At 55.0% G+C, this 22,215-nt stretch overlaps 1 protein-coding gene across 4 annotated transcripts; it reads left to right on the top strand.

Moving 5' to 3' along the window:
* Positions 1-942: 942 nt before the first annotated feature.
* Positions 943-20,726, top strand: TIE1 (tyrosine kinase with immunoglobulin like and EGF like domains 1). Of its 4 annotated transcripts, XM_082686110.1 has the most exons (24): positions 943-1,335; positions 3,425-3,736; positions 3,846-3,956; positions 5,330-5,485; positions 5,629-5,760; positions 5,919-6,059; positions 6,260-6,388; positions 7,189-7,334; positions 7,563-7,707; positions 10,007-10,165; positions 10,312-10,449; positions 10,654-10,950; positions 11,535-11,825; positions 12,113-12,303; positions 14,556-14,766; positions 14,927-15,037; positions 15,215-15,405; positions 16,374-16,487; positions 16,589-16,659; positions 17,764-17,804; positions 17,894-17,990; positions 18,074-18,173; positions 20,030-20,112; positions 20,570-20,726. In XM_082686110.1, exons 1-23 carry the CDS (start codon positions 1,278-1,280, stop codon positions 20,099-20,101), a joined length of 3,414 nt encoding a protein of 1,137 aa, XP_082542236.1. In that variant the 5' UTR covers positions 943-1,277; the 3' UTR covers positions 20,102-20,112; positions 20,570-20,726. The 4 variants fall into 4 exon arrangements, with proteins under 4 accessions (XP_082542236.1, XP_082542235.1, XP_082542234.1 ...); XM_082686109.1 differs by having other exon boundaries at positions 20,030-20,726; XM_082686108.1 differs by having other exon boundaries at positions 1,166-1,335; positions 10,312-10,950.
* The last annotated feature ends 1,489 nt before the right edge of the window (positions 20,727-22,215 follow it).

Below are 22,215 nucleotides of genomic sequence, written 5' to 3' on the forward strand. Positions count from 1 at the left end.
CAAATGCAGGGGACAAACTAGTGTTTGCCAGAGGGGATGAGTAAGATAGATCATGGGGGTTAGGAGGTATAAATCTCCAGGTATAAAATTAAAAAGTCACAGAGATGAGATGAAAAGCAAAGCATAAGGACTATAGTCAAGGATATCATAAGAGTTGTTTGGTGGATAGTCTACACATCTCGTGGTGAGCACTGAATAATGTATAGAATTGTTGAATCGTTATGCTGTGCATCTGAAACTAACATAACACTGTGTGTTAATTATAACGCAATTAAAACAAAACAAAACAAAAAAAGGTTGGTCTGTTATGCAGTTAAATTTCTTAGGTAAAAAGGAATCTCTGCTAATAGCTCTCTTTCTGGTGCAGGCACCCTTTCCAATATAAATTTAGGCAGCTGAAAGGGAGGTAAAAAGCTTTTCCTGAGTTTGCTGGGTTTTTAATATTTTTAGCTCAAAATAATCTTCATGCCAAAGAGGCATATTGCAGGAAGACTTGTTCTGAACCCCTTCACTCCTATGTCTCCAGGAGATACACATGCTATTGAACTTTTGTTTTTTCCTGTTAATCTGTCTCCTTTCAATTACTAGACCAGCCAAAAGACCTGGAAGGAAAAATCTGTTCACCCCTACATATGCAAGATAGAATCAAAGTCCTCTTTTTTTTTTTTTTTTTCCCCCTGAGTGTGAGTTCTTGTGTTCCTTTGTCCACTTGTTATGTACGTGAACTGCTCTCTAGGACACCCGTGTAACTGTCCTGGGACACATACATAAGGAATTGCTGTGTATGTGCTGGGGGGAGGGGAGACCCCAGAACAATATCCCCACCACCACCCCACCACCACCCCCCCGTCCCAAAGCCCCATCCCTCCTCAATAGGCGGAAGCCACTGGCTTCCTCCCTTTCCTGCCTCCTGCCTCCTGCCTGTTGGCAAGGCAGAGGACCAAAGGGAGGAGAGGAGAGGGGAAAACCTGTCCCATAGTGCCTAGGTCTGCCCTTACAACTCTCCCCCACCTCAAGTGACCCCATTCCAGGGCCTTCCAGGCCACACCCATCCTTGGCTTTGTGGGGGCCGGACTGGGGTGGGGGGCCTGTTCGGTGAGCAGAAGCAGGATAGGTCCTCCCCACCCCTCCACGGCTACCCCTCCCACCCAAGCCACCTCATTTCCTCTTCCTCCCCAGCACCAACACGCACTAAACAGTACAGGCCCAGCATCTAGAACCAGACTAACTGACCGGAGGCCTAGCTTGTCCTGGCTGACCTGGTCAGCCTCCAGAGTATGGTCTGGCTGGGGCCTCCTTTGCTGCTCCTCATCCTCTTTCTGGCTTCTCATGTCGGTAAGTCTCCCCCAAGCCACTCCCACCCCCAACCCCAAAGCCCTGATTTTCCCCCTAGGAAGCCTTACGATCACTGCCAACACTTTCCCCATCACCTAGAAAGTGGGATCAAGGCCTCCAAAACCCAGGCAGGCCCTAGACACCACTGCAGCCTGGCACTGGGAATAGAACAGTCATTGACTGTGTTGGATTTTCGGATCAGTAAAGCACAGCGGGGCCTATGGGAGCCTATGGAGTTTTCAGGGGGTGCTCGTGTAGTCGGTGTGCTGGCTTCATTTAATCATTCATTTGACAAACATTTATCTAGCACCAGCAATATTCTAGGAGCTGTGCTATGGGTCACAGGTTGAAATAGATTCTATGATGCTGATCTCCTATGGCTGTTATGGGGTTTAAAGGAGGTAATTTACGCAGAGCACCCAGTGCCCAGTTGTGTAAGTGGTACTTGATTCCTTCAGTGATGGCCAAGAGGATTGGAACACAAAGGCTAGCTCTGAGTGGTAGCTGGGGACACAGGACATGGGGTGAAGGATAAAAGGGAGACACAAGTAGCTCCAGAGGAGCACGGAGGAAGGAGTCAGCTACTCTGCTTGGGGGTAGTAGATGACAAAGGCGTCCAGAAAGACTTCACTAAGAACAGTGGCCTTCATTCTGGGCAGCTAGAACAGTCCATGCAAGTCTCAGAGGTGAGGAAGGGCATGGGAGAGAAGGTTCCTAGAGGGAACTCAACAGGAGAGGCAGAGTATGAGCAAAGAAGGACTCAAGAGCATGCTCTGTATCCCGAGGGCAATGGGGAGCCATGGGAGGTTGTAGACCAGAGAATCCCAAGGTCTTAGAAGGCCACTCTGGAGGATGAGCTGGGAAAGGAGGGTGTAGCTGTTGGGATGGTCCAGGTGAGTAAATGTGGGGTTTAAACAGGGGTGGGCTTGGAGATGGGGGTGCAGTCAAGAGGCTTTGAGGATGTGGAATCCGCAGAATTTTGTGATTGATGGCAGCAGCCAGCAACACCCTTAGAGGTATAGAGTTTAGAGTCAGACAACCTGGCTCTGCCAGTTACTGATTATATGCCTTTGGGCAAGTTACCTCTCTGAGATTTCATCCACCAGCTATAAAACTAGAGTAGTAACACCCACCACTCAGGATTGTTGGGGCGATAAAATTAAAGTGCTTGCCATATAATTGACCTCCAATAAACATTAATCATCATGAAAGTAGGAACACGAGAGGACTCCAAAGTTTGTGTCTCAGGTGGTTAGTGCCATCTGTTGAGTCAGGGAGCACCAGAGAGGGGCAGGGTTGGGGAACGCTGATAGAAATGCAGACCCAAGCTGAGAGGCTGACTCAGAGATGATGATAAAGCCCGGGGAGTAGATGAGCTTGCTCCAGGAAGCCTGTAGAATAATTATTTTCGCCCTCCTCTGTAAATGGAGAGACAGCGACTTCACTGGGGGGGGGGGGGGGGGTGTGACCATCCACTGGAAAGCAGGTGCTCAGGCATATGGTGGGCGGTCAGCAAATGCCAACTTCAATGTACCCGTGGTAGGCTTTTGAAGAATATTAATTGATGAGCTAAGTGGCATTAAAGCTAGCTAATTACTTGCCAGTTAAGGGGCAGGGACAGAAAAGGAGGGGCTCCCCTCCTTCTCTGCCCCACAACCACCTGGTTGCAGAAGCCCGCCTCTCCTGTAAATCCCAGGACGGCAAGCCCGTCTAGATTTCTGGAGCGGCAGGAAAGGCTTTCTCCAAGAAGATTCTGCTCTCCTGGAGAGAGCAGAGCAGAGCAGTCTGAGACAGGTGGGGACTCAAGGGGCCCGGCAGGGTATTAAACAGTGAGGAAACGGAGACAGGGAGCATACATCATTCTTTCCGAGGCTATAAAGGGAAGCCATCTGGCGGGAGAAGGGGGGCACCAGGAGACCAGAGAGGGGGCTTTGTTTTTGTTTTTAGGACGAAGAGGCTTGGGGGGGGGGGCGGGGGCAAAGCCAGTGTGCGGCCGGGAAAGAGACAGGAAGGGAGGGGAGGGAAACGCCTGAGAGCGCGGGGCGGGCTGGGGACCTCGTCGGAAGGAGGACTGGCGTCCCGGCTCCAGGCGCCGCGGTGGACCTGACGCTGCTGGCCGACCTGCGGCTCACCGAGCCCCAGCGCTTCTTCCTGACCTGCGTGTCCGGGGAGGCCGGGCCAGGCGCGGGCGCGGACGCCTGGGGACCCCCGCTGCTGCTGGAGAAGGACGACCGCATCGTGCGCACGCCGCGGCCCGGGCAGCCCCCACACCTGCTGCGCAACGGCTCGCACAGCGTCACGCTGCGCGGCTTCTCGCAGCCCTCAGACCTCGTGGGCGTCTTCTCGTGCGTGGGCGGCGCGGGGCGCACGCGCGTCCTCTACGTGCACAACAGCCCCGGAGGTGAGTCCGGCCCGCGGGGCGGGGAGCAGACGGGAGCCGCTGTCGCTGCTGCCGCTGTGCACCTCTGACCCGTCTCTTCATCCCCCACCCACCCACCGGCCCCCTACAGCGCACCTGCTCCCGGACAAGGTCACACACACGGTGAACAAAGGCGACACGGCCGTGCTTGTGGCACGTGTGCGCAAGGAGAAGCAGACAGATGTGATCTGGAAGAGCAACGGTGAGAGGGGCCTCTGGACGGGTTGGGCAGGTCAACGGTCTGCCCCTTCAACGAACACCTCCCTGCCCTTGACATCCCCCAGCTTTGGCCGCCCACATGGCCTTCACTCTGATACACCTGTTGCCTCCCCGCTGCACCTGCCTCTGTGTCAGGTCCACAGGAAGCACTTGTACCCATGTCTTCTCTGGCCTGTTCGGTCCTCCTACTATACCCAGAGGACCAGCAGCCTTGTGGCAGGCCACCTCCTTCCCTATTACCCTCAAATCAGCACTGTGCTGAACCCTCACCTTTAGCACTCCCCTGGGAGTTAGCAGGTGCTGTCACATAGGCCCTCTGGCAAGGAGCAGTAGTCCCCATGGGGAAGAAGAGAAAGGGTAACTCAGCCCAGGCCTGCCCCCACCCTGGCCCTATCAGAACCTCTGGCCACTCCATGGGAGGGAGCCCTAATTCTGTGTGGCCCCAGAGATTCCAGCCTCAGCCCTCAGACCCACAGCCCTTTGGTTGCCCTATGTTCTTGGGGGAAGGAGGACCCTTTCCCCGGCCCAAGGGGTTTGTCTCCTGAGCACCAGGCCCCCTGAACTGATGAGAGGTGTGAAGGGTCACATAGACCTGTACTCCCTACAATCCAGGCCTAGGAAAAGAGGCAAAAGGAGGTGGGACACGGATAGGGACCCTAGTATTTGGGACTGCAAGTCCTGGAGGAAGAAGCTTCTGGGAGAAGTCCCCAAGAAGTCCCCAAGGAGATAACCCCTGAACGGTGCCCAGGAGGAGGAATGGGAATTAGCCACACAAAGGAGGAGGAAAGGACATTCCAGGAGGAGGATTGGCTGAGAGCACAGACAGGAAGTGCTGAAATACCGTGGTGTTTCTAGAAGAGAAACCAGCATTTCCAGAACTCAGGAATGTCAGGAATCAGGCAGGGTGTGGAGAGGTATGGGGCCAGAGGCCGAAGCAGGGATATGCCAGGGAGTGGGTAACTGAAGGAGTCCAAGAAGGGGAACTGTGGAGGCTTCTGCTGGGGAAAATCCTGCTGGCTGATGAGTGGGAGATGGAGGGAGGGAGGGGAAACAGAGGCAGAGGAGACTGCCTAGAAGACCGTGGGAGGTGGGGACTGTGGTGATGGTGGCTATGAGCGGGACAGAAAAAAGTGACTGCTTTAGGAGATGCAAAGGAGCTAGACTGAGCAGGACCTGGTGACTTCCTGAGTGTTGCTGGGGCGTGGAACAGAGGATGCATCCCAGCTTTCTGCCTTGGGGACAGACCCTGGCTGGTGCCTTGCCCCCATTCTGGTCACTGTATGGGGCGCACACTGATTCGACCTGGGCACCAGCTCTCACCTGGTGCTGAGGACCCTGACCTACTTCTGCCCCCAGGATCCTACTTCTACACCCTGGACTGGCATGAGGCCCAGGATGGACGGTTCCTGATGGAGCTCCCAAACGTGCAGCCATCAGCAAGTGGTATCTACAGTGCCACCTACCTGGAAACCAGCCCCCTAGGCAGCGCCTTCTTCCGGCTCATCGTGAGGGGTTAGGAGCAGAGGGCAGAGCTGGGGGGTGGGATGGAGGTTGGGAGCCCTGTGGGCACTTCCTGTGGGCCCCCAGGGCTGCCCGAGACCTCGGCAGCAGTGCTAGGTTGGTGAGGGTCGGTTGCTGAAAGCACGTTCCTCCAGGCTGTAGGGCAGGGCGCTGGGGACCAGACTGCACCAAGGAGTGCCCGGGTTGCCTGCACGGAGGTGTCTGCCATGATCAGGATGGCGAGTGTGTGTGCCCCCCTGGATTCACTGGCACCCGCTGTGAGCAGGGTAAGGCCGGGAAGCTAGGACCTAGGCAGGAGAGGCTGCCTGGCTGGGGAAGACTCTTGAACCAAGAGGATGGAGCTTGGTGGGTGGTGAGAATGCCAAGTGGGGCCTGGACCCAGAGGTCCAGCAGTGGGCCCTATACCGACCCATCCTATTTCTAGCCTGTAGAGAGGGCCGTTTTGGGCAGAGCTGCCAGGAGCAGTGCCCCAGCACATCGGGCTGCCGAGGTCTCACATTCTGCCTCCCGGACCCCTATGGCTGTTCTTGTGGATCTGGCTGGAGAGGAAGCCAGTGCCAGGAAGGTATGGACTGACCTGCCCTCCGCAGTCCCTGACCCAGACATCCAGCCACAGGCTGGACCTGGACCCTCCACTTTGGCCCTGGGGTCCACACCAGAACCTCCATAGTCCCCTGCTCACCCAGCCTGGCATAACCCAGGCCCCAGCTCTGCCCTCACTGCCGCTGACCTGTGTCCCTCTAACCACAACCCCTCTATCCGCAGCCTGTGCCCCTGGCCACTTTGGGGCAGATTGCCGCCTCCAGTGCCAGTGTCGGAACGGTGGTACATGTGACCGCTTCAGCGGCTGTGTTTGTCCCTCTGGCTGGCATGGAATGCACTGTGAGAAGTCAGGTACAAGGGTGTTTGAGATCACTTAAAACAAGTCAGGCTTCACCAGACACATCTCCCTGACTCCAAGCTCTACACCCGGGGAGATCAGGGTTCAGGGGGCCTTCTCACCGCCCAGCTCACATCACCCATACCCATGCAGGGCTGGGCAATAGCCCAGAATGGATGGGAGCCCAGAGGAGGCTCCTGGCCAGTCTGAGTGGTTCAGGGAGGGCTTCACGGAAGAGGCAAGATCTGAGATGGGGTATGAAGGATGAGCGCGAGATGGCTAGGGAAAGAGCACTGGCAAAGGCCCAGGGGTTGAGGGACTCGGGGTCGGGTACCATGAGAGTGGAGTAGGAAGGCTGGGGGAGTGACCACAAGAGTCAAACCTCGGGAACTTTGAACAGCAGGCCAGCAGGTATGCTGGGGGCAGGAGGGAATTGTTGAAGAGGCAGAAGGCAGTCAGATTTGTGTTTGAGGGAGGACCCACGCAGCTGGGTGGAGAGTGGAGGTGGGAGAACCTGGAGGGTCTGTAACAGAGCCTAGAAATGAGTGAGGCCTGAACCAGTGTTGGGGCTATAAGGCTGGGGAGGGGAATGTGTTGGCCGAGACAGGACATCGGGTTGGGAGCACAGGAGATAGACTCTGTGGCCGATCAGCCGTGGGGCGCAAGGGCTGTCTGGAACTCTGCAGCTTCTAGGCTTGAGCGACTGAGCCATTGGTGGCCCCTCCACTGAGATGCATGATACAGGAAAAGGGGCAGCGTGGTGGTCAGTGTCTGCCCCGTGTGGCTCCAGGATGTATCCTCCCTCTCTCCCTAGACCGGATCCCCCAAATCCTGGATGTGGCCTCAGAAATGGAGTTCAACTTAGAGACTACACCCCGGATCAACTGTGCAGCCGCAGGGAACCCGTTCCCAGTGCGGGGCAGCATGGAGCTCCGGAAGCCCGACGGCACGGTCCTCCTGGTCAGCAGCCCCCCACCTGCCCTGACCCCACTGGCCTCACAGGTGGTCCCTCAGACCCCTGCCCCTCGGGGTTTTCCAAAGGCTCTACCCACTGGCCTGACTGTGGCTCATATGGGGTCATCTGATGGTTGAGAAACCACCAGGGGTCCTCTGTCCCCTTATTAGTCCCATATTGGCCTCGTGAGTGTTTGTTCTCTATGGTCTGTCCCTTTTCCCTGTCTCTCTCAGTCCACCAAGGCCATTGTGGAGCCAGACAGGACCACAGCTGAGTTCGAGGTGCCCCGCTTGGCACTTGGTGACAGTGGGCTCTGGGAGTGCCGCGTGTCCACATCTGGTGGCCAGGACAGCCGACGTTTCAGGGTCAATGTCAAAGGTCAGTGATGTCCTGGGGCTATGGAGGAGGGTCCGTGGGCAGAGTGGTGCTCAGTGGGCTGGTGCTGCACAGACTGGGCATAGTAGCAGGAAGGGCAAGGGCCCCTGAACTCCCAGCCCAGCACCCAGCAAAGAAGAGGGTTTGTCATCCACCAGAGGTCTGGTCTGGCCCATGTCAGGGCAGAAGCATAGCTCGGTCCTATCTGGAAAGGAAATCCCATGCCTTAAAAACAGCATACCCTCTGACCCTGCCCAGCCTCCTATCTGGCCATGCTGGCCCTCTCTACCCGCTCACAACCCCTGCACATGGCATGCCTTTAATTCTGCCTCTGGGATGCTGCCGTCTGCTCTCATCACGCCTCAGGGCTCGCAGGGCCAGGACAGGGGAGCGTGTGGGGCGCCTCAGCTCAGAGGGTGGCCTGCCACCCAGAGGAGCTCCGTGGTGAGTAGGGAGGTGAGTAGGGAGGGAGCTGCCAGTGCCCAGGATGGCCCAGAGCCAGTACGATCTTGTCCCTTCACCTTTGCCAGCCCCGTATGCCTTGACTCCTCTTGCCCTCTGCTCCTGACAGCCGGCCTCCCCCACAGAAACCCAGACGTCTCCCCTCTTCCTCTTTCTCTTCCTTCCCTGCTTGCTCTCCACCCCTCCCACCAACTTGCAGCTGCCCCACCAGCAGGACCTATCAGTGCCGCCCGGGCTCTGCATCTAGCCTGTCTCTTCTCCCCAGGCTTCCGATTCCAGGCGATTTGGGTTCAAATCCTCACCACCAATTCCTGGCTTAAGCAAGCTGCTTAGCCCCTCCCAGCTCATGAGGGTTGCTGTGAAGCAAGTCAGATGATGCGTTTAATGCGCTGAAGTTATGTTATTTAATGTCATGGGTCATTTAATGCAATGAGCTTAGATGATGTATACGAGGACTGAGTCCGGTGCCTCATGCAAGGTGTGTGCTCCATATATGTTGACATTTATTGTTCCTATTATTTTTTTAAAGATTTAATGTATTTATTCAAGAGAAAGGAAATGAGCGAACAGGGGGAGGGGCAGAGGGAGAGGGAAAAGCAGACTCTGAGCTGAGCGCAGAGCCCAATGCAGAGCTCGATCCCAGGACCCCGAGATCATGACCTAAGCTGAAACCTAGAGTCAGATGCTCAGCAGACTGAGCCCCCCAGGCATCCCTATTGTTACTGTTACCAAAATGTCCTCTTCTGAGGTTTTGGCTGTTCTCTGGCAACTCCAGGACCTGATCTGCCACCTAGACCCCTCCCCAGAGCTCCAGACCCATTTGATGGGACCTCCAGCACTGGGGGTCTGGTTCTGAAGTCTGAGTGGAAGTGTGGGCCCACTCTATGTCTGACCACTCCCTGCACAGCTAAGCCCCGCTGTAAGCATGAGGCACAGGGGCTCCAGGGCTCCATACCCCGCCTTGCTCTCCCCTCCTCATGACCTGCCCACTCCACCATTCCTCCCCGCACCACCCCCCGCCCCAGCTCCCAACTCTTCCTTCTCCGCCCGGGCCTCCTGCCCTCCCTTGTTTCCAGCCACCGGTTCATGCATCCATCATTCTTAGAACAATCGGTCCGATAACTGTTTGGGAGAGGCAAAGGAACCAGTCATAGTGCAGACGTGAAAATCTGGGCAGAAAAGCTCAGGCCAGAAGAGGGTCAATGAACATGGAGTGAGGAAGCCAGGCAGGAATCAAAAGCCGTTTGGGGTAGAACTGGCTGATTCCAGGTGGCCTGGCCAAACGCGTCTTCCAAATCCTGGTTGTACCTCCTGCTGACGGCCTGGCCATAGGCCAGGTACACATCTCCAAGCCTCAGCACCCGGGTGGGCAGAGCGCTGTCTTAAAGGGACAAGTAGCCATTGCAAAGCCCATAGTTCATCACTGGCTGGCTTTCTTTTTTTTTTCTCCAACAGAGTGATAAATGGTAGAGGGAGAACAGAGAGAGCAGGCTGACACCAGGCTCTCGCCCTGCCTGGGGTCTCAGGCCCCTCTGCGTGCTCCACATTGCCTCCCCCACACCCAGCTAGGCTCATCCGACCTCACTTAGCAGCTTTGGGGATTCTCTCGAGTCCTCGCTGCCGGATCCTTGTGCCCCAAGCTGTCTAGGCGGCAGAACACTGTCCTGACTGGATGCTGGCCCTTCTGCCCATCGGTTGAACTTGGGCTCTCCCCAGCCCAGAGGGGCCCCAGATCCAAACCAAGACCGAGATATCTTTGCTGGCCAGAGTAGAGTCCTCTTATTTTTCGGAAGACTGGGCAGGCTATCTGGACCCTGCCTGACTTGGGGTCTCCTGGCAGTGCCCCCAGTGCCCCTGACTGCTCCTCGGCTCCTGGCCAAGCAAAGCCGCCAGCTCGTGGTCTCCCCACTGGTCTCCTTTTCCGGGGACGGACCCATCACCTCTGTCCGCCTGCACTACCGGCCCCAGGATAGCACCATGGCTTGGTCCGCCATTGTGGGTGAGCAGGGGCTCAGGGCTGGGAGAGGCATTGCTGGGGGCAGGAAGGGGGGGTCTGGGGCAGGACAGGATATTGGGTCAGAATGAAAGGGGGGAGGTGGCAGCTTCGGGAAGAGGTGGGAGCTGAATGATGTGTGCTGCCCCCAGTGGACCCCAGCGAGAATGTGACTTTAATGAACCTGAGGCCGAAGACAGGATACAGTGTCCGCGTACAACTGAGCCGGCCAGGGGAAGGAGGGGAGGGGGCCTGGGGGCCTCCCACCCTCATGACCACAGACTGTCCTGGTGAGAGGCGAGAGTCACCCCTTCGTGTCCCCCCATGGGTTACCGTCCTATACACTCAGGGGTTGTCCTGTCTTGTCCCCACGCCAGGGGCCCCCTGCCTTTCCCACTGGAGGTTGTCCCACCCTGTCCCCCGGGGGGAGATAACTGTCTTGTACAGCCCCAAGGACCAACTGAACAGTTCTGACTCCCAACCTCCGGCCCCAGAGCCCTCGTTGCAGCCGTGGCTGGAGGGCTGGCACGTGGAGGGTCCTGACCGGTTGCGAGTGAGCTGGTCCTTACCCTCGGTGCCTGGGCCACTGGTGGGCGATGGTTTCCTGCTGCGCCTGTGGGATGGGACACGGGGACAGGAGCGGCGGGAGAATGTCTCGTCCCCCCAGGCCCGCACCGCTCTCCTGACTGGACTCACGCCTGGCACCCCCTACCAGCTGGATGTACGGCTCTACCACTGTACCCTCCTGGGCCCTGCCTCGCCCCCTGCGCGTGTGCTCCTGCCCCCCAGCGGTATGCTGTACCCAGAAAGGTTGTTATGGGTTCTAGATGAGGGAGGACATGGAACACAGGAGGTTACTGGAGAGTGCATGGGCACAGAGAGAACACAGGATGTATCGAAAACGTGGGCATAAGGGGGAAGTAGGACGACAGACAGACATGACCAAAGGGAGAACGTGAGATGTCTGATATTGGTGGCCAGGGAGAGGTGGGCCCCCAGGAGCATACAGGATGAGGGAAAGACGGGGAGGCCAGGGTTCATGTGGAGATTAAGGGTCTTAGGGAGGATGTGGTGTACCAGGAGGACATGGGATTTGGGCGAACATAGGGTATGGGGCACAGGAAGACCTAGCATGCTGGGAAGATCTGGGATGCCAGGAAGACCTGGCCCATAAGGAGAACAAAGGAAAGCAGAAGTTTGGGGTGAGGGGAGGCGTATGGAACGAAACTGAGCCCAGCAGAGAACGGGGAAGGTTGGCGGGTTGGCTCGCGTTTGGGGGTCCACAGAGCAGGGAACACAGCTAGAGTGGATCTCACCCCAGAGCCACATACCCTGCTCCCGTCTGAGCACTGCCTTCCCACCCCCATCTCCTCAGGGCCCCCAGCTCCCCGACACCTCCGTGCCCAAGCCCTCTCAGACTCTGAGATCCAGCTGACATGGCAGCGCCCAGAGGCTTCGGTTGGGCCTATATCCAAGTACATCGTGGAGGTGCAGGTGGCTGGGGGCTCAGGAGACCCACTGTGGATGGACGTGGACAGGCCCGAGGAGACAAGCACCATTGTCCGTGGCCTTAATGCTAGTACACGTTACCTCTTCCGTGTGCGGGCCAGTATCCAGGGTCCCGGAGACTGGAGCAGTGTGGCAGAGGAGTCCACCCTGGGCAATGGTGAGAGAGCACGGCCACGGGGACTCCCAGCCCGGGGTAGGTCTCCATGCCCTCTCCTGGCACCGGATCTCCAGTTTTGGAGCCAGGACATCCGAGGTCCCTCCCAACAAGTCACATCTGTCCTGATCCTGGCCCCCCTGACCCTTCCCTGCATCTGTTGTCCTAGTGCTGGGAAAAACCCCGTCACCCCAGTGAACCACCGGCCTTAGGCCTGATACCCCTGGTCCCTCCTGGTACTAGGCTCTGATCTCTCCCTCCCGGCCATCTGCCCCCCCTCTTGTGTACAGGGCTGCAGAGTGAGGGTCCGGTCCAAGAGGTCCAAGCAGCCGAAGAGGGTCTGGACCGGCAGCTGATACTGGCCGTAGTGGGCTCCGTGTCAGCCACCTGCCTCACCATCCTGGCGGCTCTCCTGACGCTCGTGTGCATCCGCAGAAGCTGCCTGCACCGCCGACGCACCTTCACCTACCAGTCGGGCTCGGTCAGTTCCTGTGCCCGCTCCGGGCGCATGCGTGCACCACTCTAGCTGAGTCTGTCTGCTCATGCGCAGTACCTATCCCCCCCCCCCCCCCACCGCCGCCAACCCCGGAGTGTGTGCGCGTGCGCATCTTTAGGTGTTTAGGTCGCGGGTGTAGGACTTAACAGTGCTCATGGATGCAAGATATAATTTTCCTTGATTTTCTAGAACTGAATTCAGTTCATAAGTCAGTTTATGTTAGTGGCGAAATATTTAATATTCGCTGTTGAAACTAGTTCCCTGTGTCCGTATTTCACCGTGGTTAATTCAGGGTTCTCTCGCTTCTTTCTGGAGGTGCTGGAAGCCTAGGTAGCATGGGGACAACACGGGAGGTGGGGCAGGCAGCGGGACATCTGAGCTTCATGCTGGCCTCTGCTCTGGCATCCTTCCCTGCCTTGGGAGCCAGCACACATCTGTGGCTAATGCCCTCAGCCCTTCTGTGGCTTCCTGGCCACAGGCAACTCCTACTATGGGTTCCTCCTCTGGCCTCATCTCTGCAAAGGCCATGGCCTCCTCTGGGAAACTTAAGAGCCCTGAGGTGCTCCCTGTACCCTGTGGAGGGCAGCGTGTTCTGTGGCCCTTACACCCTTTGTTGCAAGCCCTGTTATGGCTGCTTCTGCCACTCCAGAGCTGTGCTGACCCACGTCCCTCTATGGGGGGTGGGGGAAGGACTCCGCTCTTCTTGGTCTTGCTGTATACCTGGCTGTAAAACTTGTCGGAGCTCTCTGTAGTCAGTAGTCTGTGCCCCTACTGCCAGTGGGGTGGGGGACCAGCTCGGCTCCCAGCTCCCAGCATCCCTCCTTTTGTCCTCACCTCCCGTCTCTCTCCCACCTGTCCTCTTCCCATGAGATCCTCCCCAGTGCTGTCCCAGGTGATCCAGAGTCTTTCCCCAGCCCTCCCTTTGCACCTGGGCTCTTGATATTTATAGCCATGCTTTGGCATTTCAAAGAAACAAAAACAACAACAAACAAAACAAAAACCCTCTTCTCTCTCAAGGGCTGATCCTTATGATAGAAAGCCTAGTGTCCAATGCCATTGTCTAGGCCATGCCTCCCTTCAGAGAGTCAATTGGCTTCTTTGTTCCAGGCTGCTCCCTCTGAGGTCAGTGTGCACAGAAAGCCACTAGGGCTGAGGTGGGGGCAGGGTAATGGAGACAGATGTTGAGGGAGGGAGATGGGAAAATCGCCTTGAACACAGACATAATCCTAATACATGTCCAGACCTTCCGTGCCTCGTGTGCCTGCATGAAGGTGTGCGCATGTGCCATGCAGGAGTGCACTTATGCGTCTGCTGGTGGGCACCCCCGTGTGTTCCTGCGTGTGTCCCTGTGCATGTGCCCCTCCCTGAGCACATGGCTGTGCATGCACCTGAGGTACAGTGGCCTCCGCTTTCCATGTTTCCTGTGAATCCATGTGCCCCGTGTCCTTAGCCCCTCACTGAGGGAGCCCCACCCCCAGGTCTGTGTTAACCCTCTTCCAGGTCTCTTGTCAGTGGCGCCCTGGGTCCTGTCCAGCTGTTTCCCTTTCCTGCCATCCTCCTGGCCCAGGTGGACCAGCTCCTATGTGGTTAGGGGAAGTGGATGTTCCTCTTTGCAGTGGTCTATCTTCGGCTCCTTGGTGGTTTTAGAGCCATAGACAGTCCTCATCTCTGCTTCCCGTACTGTAGAGAAAACCCCTCCGCTGACTCGCACCAGCTTGGGGTTTCACATGTGATAGGTGCTCTATAAATGTGTCCTAGCCCGCGGCCCAAGGCTGGAATCCTCTCCAGAGGATTGATGAGCAAAAAGCCTGGTCGTGAGATCAGCACAGTAATGGGAGGCTTGCCACTTCCCATCACAGTTCATTCCAATTCCTTCCCGTTTGAAATGTTGGAGATACCCTCTTTCCATTGACTCCTGTCTTCGTGGCTTCTAGCAGACTTACCCACTCCTTGTTCTCCCAGAGAACAAGATCCTCTACACCAGATCCTTGGTTGTGGCCTCACATCTCTCTTCTTGGACCTCTGTCTAGCCAGTGACCCATGGATGGCTTCATCTCCTGTGATTCTGTCTCAGTGTGTATCCTCTGTCAGCATATCTGTTCCTGCCTGACCGCCACAGTGCCCTCTGCAGGGGTCTCTATCCATTTGTCTAACTATCCCTCAATGCCTGTCTGTACCTCTTGCTGGCCCCACATCTGCGGCGCCAACTGCCTTCCCACTTGTCTCATTCTATGAAGGGCGAAGAAACCATCCTGCAGTTCAGCTCAGGCACCTTGACGCTAACCCGGCGGCCCAAACCACAGCCTGAGCCCTTGAGTTATCCAGTGCTGGAGTGGGAAGACATCACCTTTGAGGACCTCATCGGGGAGGGGAACTTTGGTCAGGTCATCCGGGCCATGATCAAGAAGGACGGACTCAAGATGAACGCGGCCATCAAGATGTTAAAAGGTCCCCCCGGAGTGACCCCTGACCCCAGGCCCACCCCCTACCTTTGTCCCATAGATCCCAGGCCCTACCTGGATCCCCTCCAGCAACTGTCCCCAGCCCTCAGTAGCCATGCCTTTTCAGAACTATTTCTGACTAAAGTGATATTGGATTCTTTACACAGAGTATGCCTCTGAAAATGACCATCGTGACTTTGCGGGAGAACTAGAAGTTCTGTGCAAATTGGGACATCACCCCAATATCATCAACCTCTTGGGGGCTTGTGAGAACCGAGGTAAGTCCCCAGGTCCTCACCTATCCCTTCTTCCCAAGCCCCATCAACAGCCATCATCCCCCTCCACCCCGACACACACAGCGGCAGCCTGCCCCCTTCTCCTACCATTGGAGGCCTGCTGCTGGCCAGCTGCCAGCTTGGGAACCCCCACTCCGTCCCTGGCTCTTTCCCTCCCAGGTTACCTGTATATCGCTATCGAATATGCTCCCTACGGGAACCTGCTAGACTTTCTGCGGAAGAGCCGGGTCCTGGAGACAGACCCAGCCTTCGCCAGAGAGCACGGCACAGCCTCCACCCTCAGCTCCCGGCAGCTGCTACGTTTTGCCAGTGATGCCGCCAATGGCATGCAGTACCTGAGCGAGAAACAGGTGTGCAGGGGTGTGGGGAGGAAGGCGTGCCGCCACTACGACCCACTGTAGCAGGCAGGGCAGGGAAGACAGGGGAGGGCAAGACCCCGGAGCTGCTGGCCTGGGTGAATTCGGGAGAGTGCAAGCTGAGAAGCAGAGCTGGGGGAGGCGTTGTATTGGAAGCAGCTGAGGGACATCTTGTTGGAGATGCTGAGCTGGCAGTTAGAGATGTCAGCCTAGAACTTGGGAGAAGGGCCTAGGCCAGAGACAACAATCTGGGAACCATCACCCCACAAAGTGCTGGAGAGTCTCATGGCAAGGGAGTGGGCCCTGTGAGGGGCCCTGAGGGAGAGACCCACCAGGACAGGGTGGAGAGCAAGGCAGAGAGTGGAGGCCTGAGCCCAAGTCTGAGGACACCTCGCTTGAATGGAAGGAAGCAGAGGACAGTGGCAGGAGGAAAACACGAGACTGAGGAGAGACATTTAAAGTTGGTGAAGTTTTGGGTGTCCTTGAAGCAGACAAGTAAAAACCTGTGCAGAAGGAGGGGCTGGTGGAGAGAGGTTTCTGGGGAAGGTAGAAGGTCTTGTCGGGGGGAGGGACTGAAGACTCCAGGGAAAGGTCACTTCAAGCAAGAGGAGGGCCTTCCCCACTTGCATCGAAGAGCGGAGAGAAAAGGAGGATGGGTGGATGGGAGGTTGGAGGAAGTGAAGGGGCAGTGTGGTCACCAGCGAGAAGCCCATCCTCGTCCCAGAAAGAGACACACAGCCTGAGCTTGGCTCTGGCTGGATCCCAGGAAGGAAGGGACAGCCAGCAGTGTGACTCTTCTGAGGCAGGATAAGACCTGGTTGTCTGGGAAGGAGGGTAAGGGGGCTGTTACAGGGAGGGAGGCGGCCCACAAAGACCAGCTGGGAGGTCAGATCCCTTATGGGCCCCAGGAGTCTTGGGGTTGCCCGTCCGCAGTCTTCCCTGACCTCTGACCACACCTGCAGTTCATCCACAGGGACCTCGCGGCCCGCAATGTGCTGGTGGGAGAGAACCTGGCCTCCAAGATCGCCGACTTTGGCCTTTCTCGGGGGGAGGAGGTTTATGTGAAGAAGACCATGGTATGTCTCAGTCTCTGCACCCAGGTTCCATGCCTGGCCTCCAAGACCCCTGACACAGGCCCCTCCTCCTCACCCAGCCCCTCAAACCCACTTTCCCCTAGGGGCGTCTCCCGGTGCGCTGGATGGCCATCGAGTCTCTGAACTACAGCGTCTATACCACCAAGAGCGATGTGTGAGTGTGGGGCTCAGAAGGGGTAGGAGGGATTGGTCCCCCAAAGACACATACAGACATAAACCTAGACACGTCTTAGATACGTCTCGAGTAGTATAAGCACAATTTGGGCATTGCCAGGGTCTGTTCTACATGACACAGATATGAGACAAGCGCATCTTGGGTATACCTTGGCGATGCCCAGCATCGTAGTGGGAAGATGGGGGGCTAGTTGGAAGGAGGCGTTGTCTTGGAAGGCGTTTCAGTGGTAGGATTGTGTTAGGGGACTTTAGAGCTGGGTTCATCTAACACAGGGAGATACACTGGAGAGGTTCAGGAATATGGGAGGACAATGCCTGGGTGGAGGGAGAGACCACTCAAGGAAAGTTCTCACCTTCGTTCTGAAGGGCGGAGTCATCCCCACCAGGAGCCTATCCAGAGCATGACCGCCAAGACCCCCTCACACCCAGATAACCATATTGGCCTCCCTTCTGCTCCTCTTTCCAGGGAACCTGGCCTGCCAGGCCATCCAGCTCTGGCTCTACTCACTGGTCTCTGGCCTTGCCTTGTTCACTGTCCACTACAGGGACCGCCTCTCTGACCACTACCTGCTTCTGTCCCCAAATCCCCTAGATGCCCACCCCCCACTAGAACTCCCATCCTGGTCTCACCCCGCCTAGAGGTTGCTACAATATAAGACGTAGTTAAGAGCAATGGTCTGGAGTTAGATTGTCAGGTCTTGAGTCTGGTTCCAGCACTTACAAGCCATGTGACCTTGGGCAAGCTAGCTAATCTGTCAGTACCTCAGTGTTTCCATCTGTAGAATGGGCATAATGGTAGCGCCTACATCATAAAGCTGGTGTGAGGGTTAAATGCATGAACGTATATGTTAGCTGATTTGTGCATGGCCCAGAGTGTGTGATTAGAATGTTAGCTGTGCGGACGGTGAGTCTGGGAGCAGCTCTGAAGGAATTTCAGTGGAGCAGAGACAGCAGCTGGCCAAGGCGGACACCTGCAGAGTGGCCCCCACGCAGGGGCTGGGAGGCGCGCACCGTGGGGCAGGCAGCTACTGAGCAGCTGGCCCCTGGGCCTAGACGGGAACTAAGCACATCCTTCTCATTCCAGTTGGTCCTTTGGGGTCCTCCTCTGGGAGATCGTGAGCCTTGGTGAGTTCCAGACCCCCAGACCCCAGCCCTCTCCTGATCCCCCCACCCTCCCATTCCCTGGGCTCAGAGAGCTCTGTCACCTCCTGCAGGGGGCACGCCTTACTGCGGCATGACCTGTGCTGAGCTCTATGAGAAGCTACCTCAGGGCTACCGCATGGAACAGCCTCGTAACTGTGACGACGAAGTGTGAGTGTCCTCAGCCTGGAGCCCCGGGACTCCCTCAGCCCGGTTGGCCCCGACCCCTCCTCTCAGCCACGCCCCATCTGCAGGTACGAGCTGATGCGTCAGTGCTGGCGGGACCGTCCATATGAGCGACCTCCCTTTGCTCAGATTGCGCTGCAGCTGGGCCGGATGCTGGAAGCCAGGAAGGTGAGGAGACGGGGGCTGATGGGGACAGGGCTCAGCACGCTCCAGGGGTGCCCTCTCATAGAAGCCAGAAAGAAGCAGCCTCCATGTCCTTGTCCCCACCACTAGCTGCCAGGACCGCTGGGCCTCAGGGTGCCGCCCCACTTTCCAGCTCTCCAGGGGTTGAATACTAGGCCCACCTAACTCTTCCGAGGCCCCAGCAGCAAATCGCTCCCCCGGGGTCCCAGGTTCCATACTGCTTACCTATCTTCTGCTGGGACCCTCAGCCCAGTCTCATCTGGGCCACCTCTCTTCACCGGACACAGAGCCAGAGTGACAATGCATGAATGGTCCCCTAACCAAATGGATGGATGGGTAAATGAATGAAAGAGTAAGTGAATGAATGAATAGAATTAGTGGATGGATGATATAACAAACATGAATAAACATAATTAAATAACTGAACCTAATAACCATGTGAATAAACGAATTATCAGGTAAATATAAAGGAAGAAATATATCAAAATGAGCAAGAGCAAAAAGAGTCCTTCATATGAATTAATGTCTAAGGAGCTGTAGGAATTAATAAACTGTCTTAAGAATGAAGGAATGATCAGGGGCGCCTGGCTGGCCCAGTCGGTAGAGCATACAAGTCTTGATCTCGGGGTGATGAGTTCGAGCCCCATGTTGGGTGTAGAGATTACTTAAAAATAAAATCTTTAAACAGATGAACGAGAATGAATGAATGATCCATGTAAATGGGTAAATGATCAAAAATAGCTTAATGAATAGATGAATAAATAATGAATGCATGAACAAACAGCTCATCTGACAGGTACATTAAAAAAAACTAAGATGAATGGGTAAAGATGTGATATATACTGCTGACCCTTGAACAATGGATGAGTTAAGGGCAACTAATCCCCTAGGTAGTCAAAAACCTGCATATAACTTTTGACTCTCCCCAGACTTAATTACTAAGAGCCTACTATTGACTGGAAGCCGTACCACTAATATAAGCAGTCAACTAAAACATATTTTGCGTATGTACTATATACTATGTTCTTACACCAAAATAAGCTAGAGAAAAGAAAATGTTAGTAGGAAGGTCATAAGGAGGAGAAAATACATTTACACCACTATATGGCATTTATTGAAAAAAAATCTGGAGTAAGTGGACCCCTACAGTTCAAGTCCATGTTGTTCAGGGTCAGTTGTGTGTACAATGGAATATTACTCAGCCATCAAAGAGAATGAAATCTTGCCACTCACAGCAACATGGATGGATCCAGGGGGTATTATGCCAAGAAATACGTCACAGAAAGACAAATACATGATCTCAATTATATGTGGAGTCTAAAAAAACAAAACAAAACAAATGAACAAAAAAAGAAACTCATAAATCCAGAGAACAAACTAGTGGTTGCCAAGCCCCCACACTTGGGCAAAATCGGTGAAGATTAAGAGGTACAAAAGGTATAAACTTCCAGTTATGCAATAAATAAATCCCAGGGATGAAAACAGTATAAGGAATATAGTCACTAATACCATACTAACTTTGTGTGGTGACAGATGGTGACTGTCAGATGGCTACGTTGTACCCCTGAAACTAATATAATATATGTCAACTACACTTCAATGAAAATTTTTTTTTAATTTAAGAAGAAAAAACCCTTCTGTCTAACAATATGTCAATGGGCTCTCACCTGGACCCCCAGTTTTGGTCTGTTCTCACTGCAGAGGGCTGCCCTTGGCCATGGGGCCATCTTGAGTCTAAACCAGTGTCTCTTCAAGTAGGGCTGCCATATCGGAAGCCAGGGAGCTCCAGGCCACAGGCGCCCCCACCCCTGGCCCGCACTAAAGCCTCTTCTGTCCCCCAGGCCTATGTGAACATGTCGCTGTTTGAGAACTTCACTTACGCGGGCATCGACGCCACAGCCGAGGAGGCCTGAGCGGCTGTCAGGCCAGTACCAGGCTCTGCGGGCCAGAGCAAACTCCACTCTCCAGCCTGTGCCTTCTGATCCTTGTGGCCTCTGGCCTGAGCTGCCTCGAGGAATTTTTTTTTCTTTTTAACTTAAGAAAAGAGGGGATCCTGGCCACCTGGGTGGCTCTGTTGGTTGAGCATCTAACACTTGGTTTCGGCTCAGGTCGTGATCTCAGAGTCATGGGATCGAACCCCACATCGGGCTCCATGCTCTGCATGGAGGCTGCTTCTCCCTCTTCCTCTGCTCCTCCCCCCTCCTCTCTCTCTCTCTCAAATAAATAAATAAATAAATAAATAAATAAAATCTTAAAAGAAAAAAAAAAAAAAGAGGGGACCCAGGGGGTGGGCTTAGGGCACTCGGGTCCTCACCCTTTGCCATCGCTCCCACGCCTTCTGCAGCTATTCCTAGAGTGACTCTTCCCATTTCTCCTCCTAGTTCAGCTGCTCCAGGTTTGTACCCTCTTCTGTGACTCCCCACACTCAAGCCCTCTTCAGCTCCTCCACCCAAGCCAGCGCCCACATAGCTAACATTCCCACTACTCCCCACTTTTGGCTTTATCGTCCAAAAAAAATAAATGTTATGAGAAGCTCCATCCAATGTATTCCTTTCACTGCCGGCCAATCCCAAAGAAAAGTTGAACCAAAGAGAGACTGGATTTTCCAAGAAAAGAAACAGTGTCCCCAGTGACCCAGTCGTAAACTCAAGCTCTCTGTTGGGGTTGGCTCTCCATGCCAGGAATGTTCTGGAAGACCCATTTTACACAGACACCACCACCTACCTCCCTGTTCTATGAGAGGTCCAGTTTCCCGTGGTCTCCTCCCTGCTCTGCAGCCCCGGTCACCAGTAGCTCTCCTTACATCTCTGTGTAACTGCCAGTCCAGGGGTCTGCTCTGTCCAAATAGTCCATGCCAGGATCAGCAATAGCCTAACCTCACTCAGACTGACGCCTCAGCACCAGACAGATTCTGGCCTGTCTTGAGCTTCTGCTTCTCCTTATGACTCTAGGTAGCCTCGCTTGGGAGCCACCTTACTGGCTGGCCTATGGGCCCTCAAGGAGGAAGGCAGAGGTCACTTCTGACTTCAGCCAGCTACAGCAGAATCCTTCACCTTCCCCAGGATCTATCTCAGTGTTCTGGGAGGTGCTCCTGTCCTGAACACTAGTCCCCCTATCACTACCTCAGGCTGTGTGCCTGTCCTCAGGCTTCTCTCTCACCCGTCCTTAAGAAACAAGGCTTGTCTTGCTTCATACATTTCTTCAGTGAATCAGATGGAATCAAAGAAGGTATAACAGTATGGTTTTATAATAACATGGATTCCAGAATCAGATGGATCCGTGTCCAAGTTCCTGCTATATCATGTACCATCTGTGTGACCTTGGTCGAGTCACTTAACCTGTCTGAGCTTCAGTTTTCTCCTCTGCAAAATGGGGTTCGTAATGATTACTTCACTGTTGGTAGCACTAAATGAGATCACACGGGTAGGGGCCATACGGGGCCTGGTACCTAGTGGGTACTGTGTAAGTGTCAGCTGATAGTATCTACAAACACAAGGAGTTTGGAAGGAGTGTTGATTATCAGAATCTGTATTCCAAAGAGACTTGAATGGTTGGAGTGTGAGGCTCAATTTAAGGAGAAATGAACTGGAGTAATGGGGAGGTTATGTAGGACAGGAGATAGAATGAAATTTCAGATCAACTACAGGGACATTTGGACGTCCAAGATGTGGAGACTAAAAATTTGTTTTTGGCAGAGGCCGGGTGCCTGGGTGCCTCAATTGGTTAGGCATCCGGCTCTTGGTTTCAGCTCAAGTCATGATCTCAGGAATCATGAGATCAAGCCCCAGGTTGGGGTCCACACTCAGCACAGAGTCTGCTTGTCCCTCTCCCTCTGCTCCTCTCCTTGATCGCTCTCTCTCAAATAAATAAAATATTTAAAAAACAAAACATAGGGGCAACTGGGTGGCTCAGTGGGTTAAAGCCTCTGCCTTCAGCTCAGGTCATGATCCCAGGGTTCTGGGATCGAGCCCCGCATTGGGCTCTCTGCTCAGCAGGGAGCTTGCTTCCTCCTCTCTCTCTCTCTGCC

The sequence above is a fragment of the Mustela nivalis genome (assembly GCF_964662115.1).
Source record: "Mustela nivalis genome assembly, chromosome: 10".
Classification (NCBI taxonomy): domain Eukaryota; kingdom Metazoa; phylum Chordata; class Mammalia; order Carnivora; family Mustelidae; genus Mustela; species Mustela nivalis.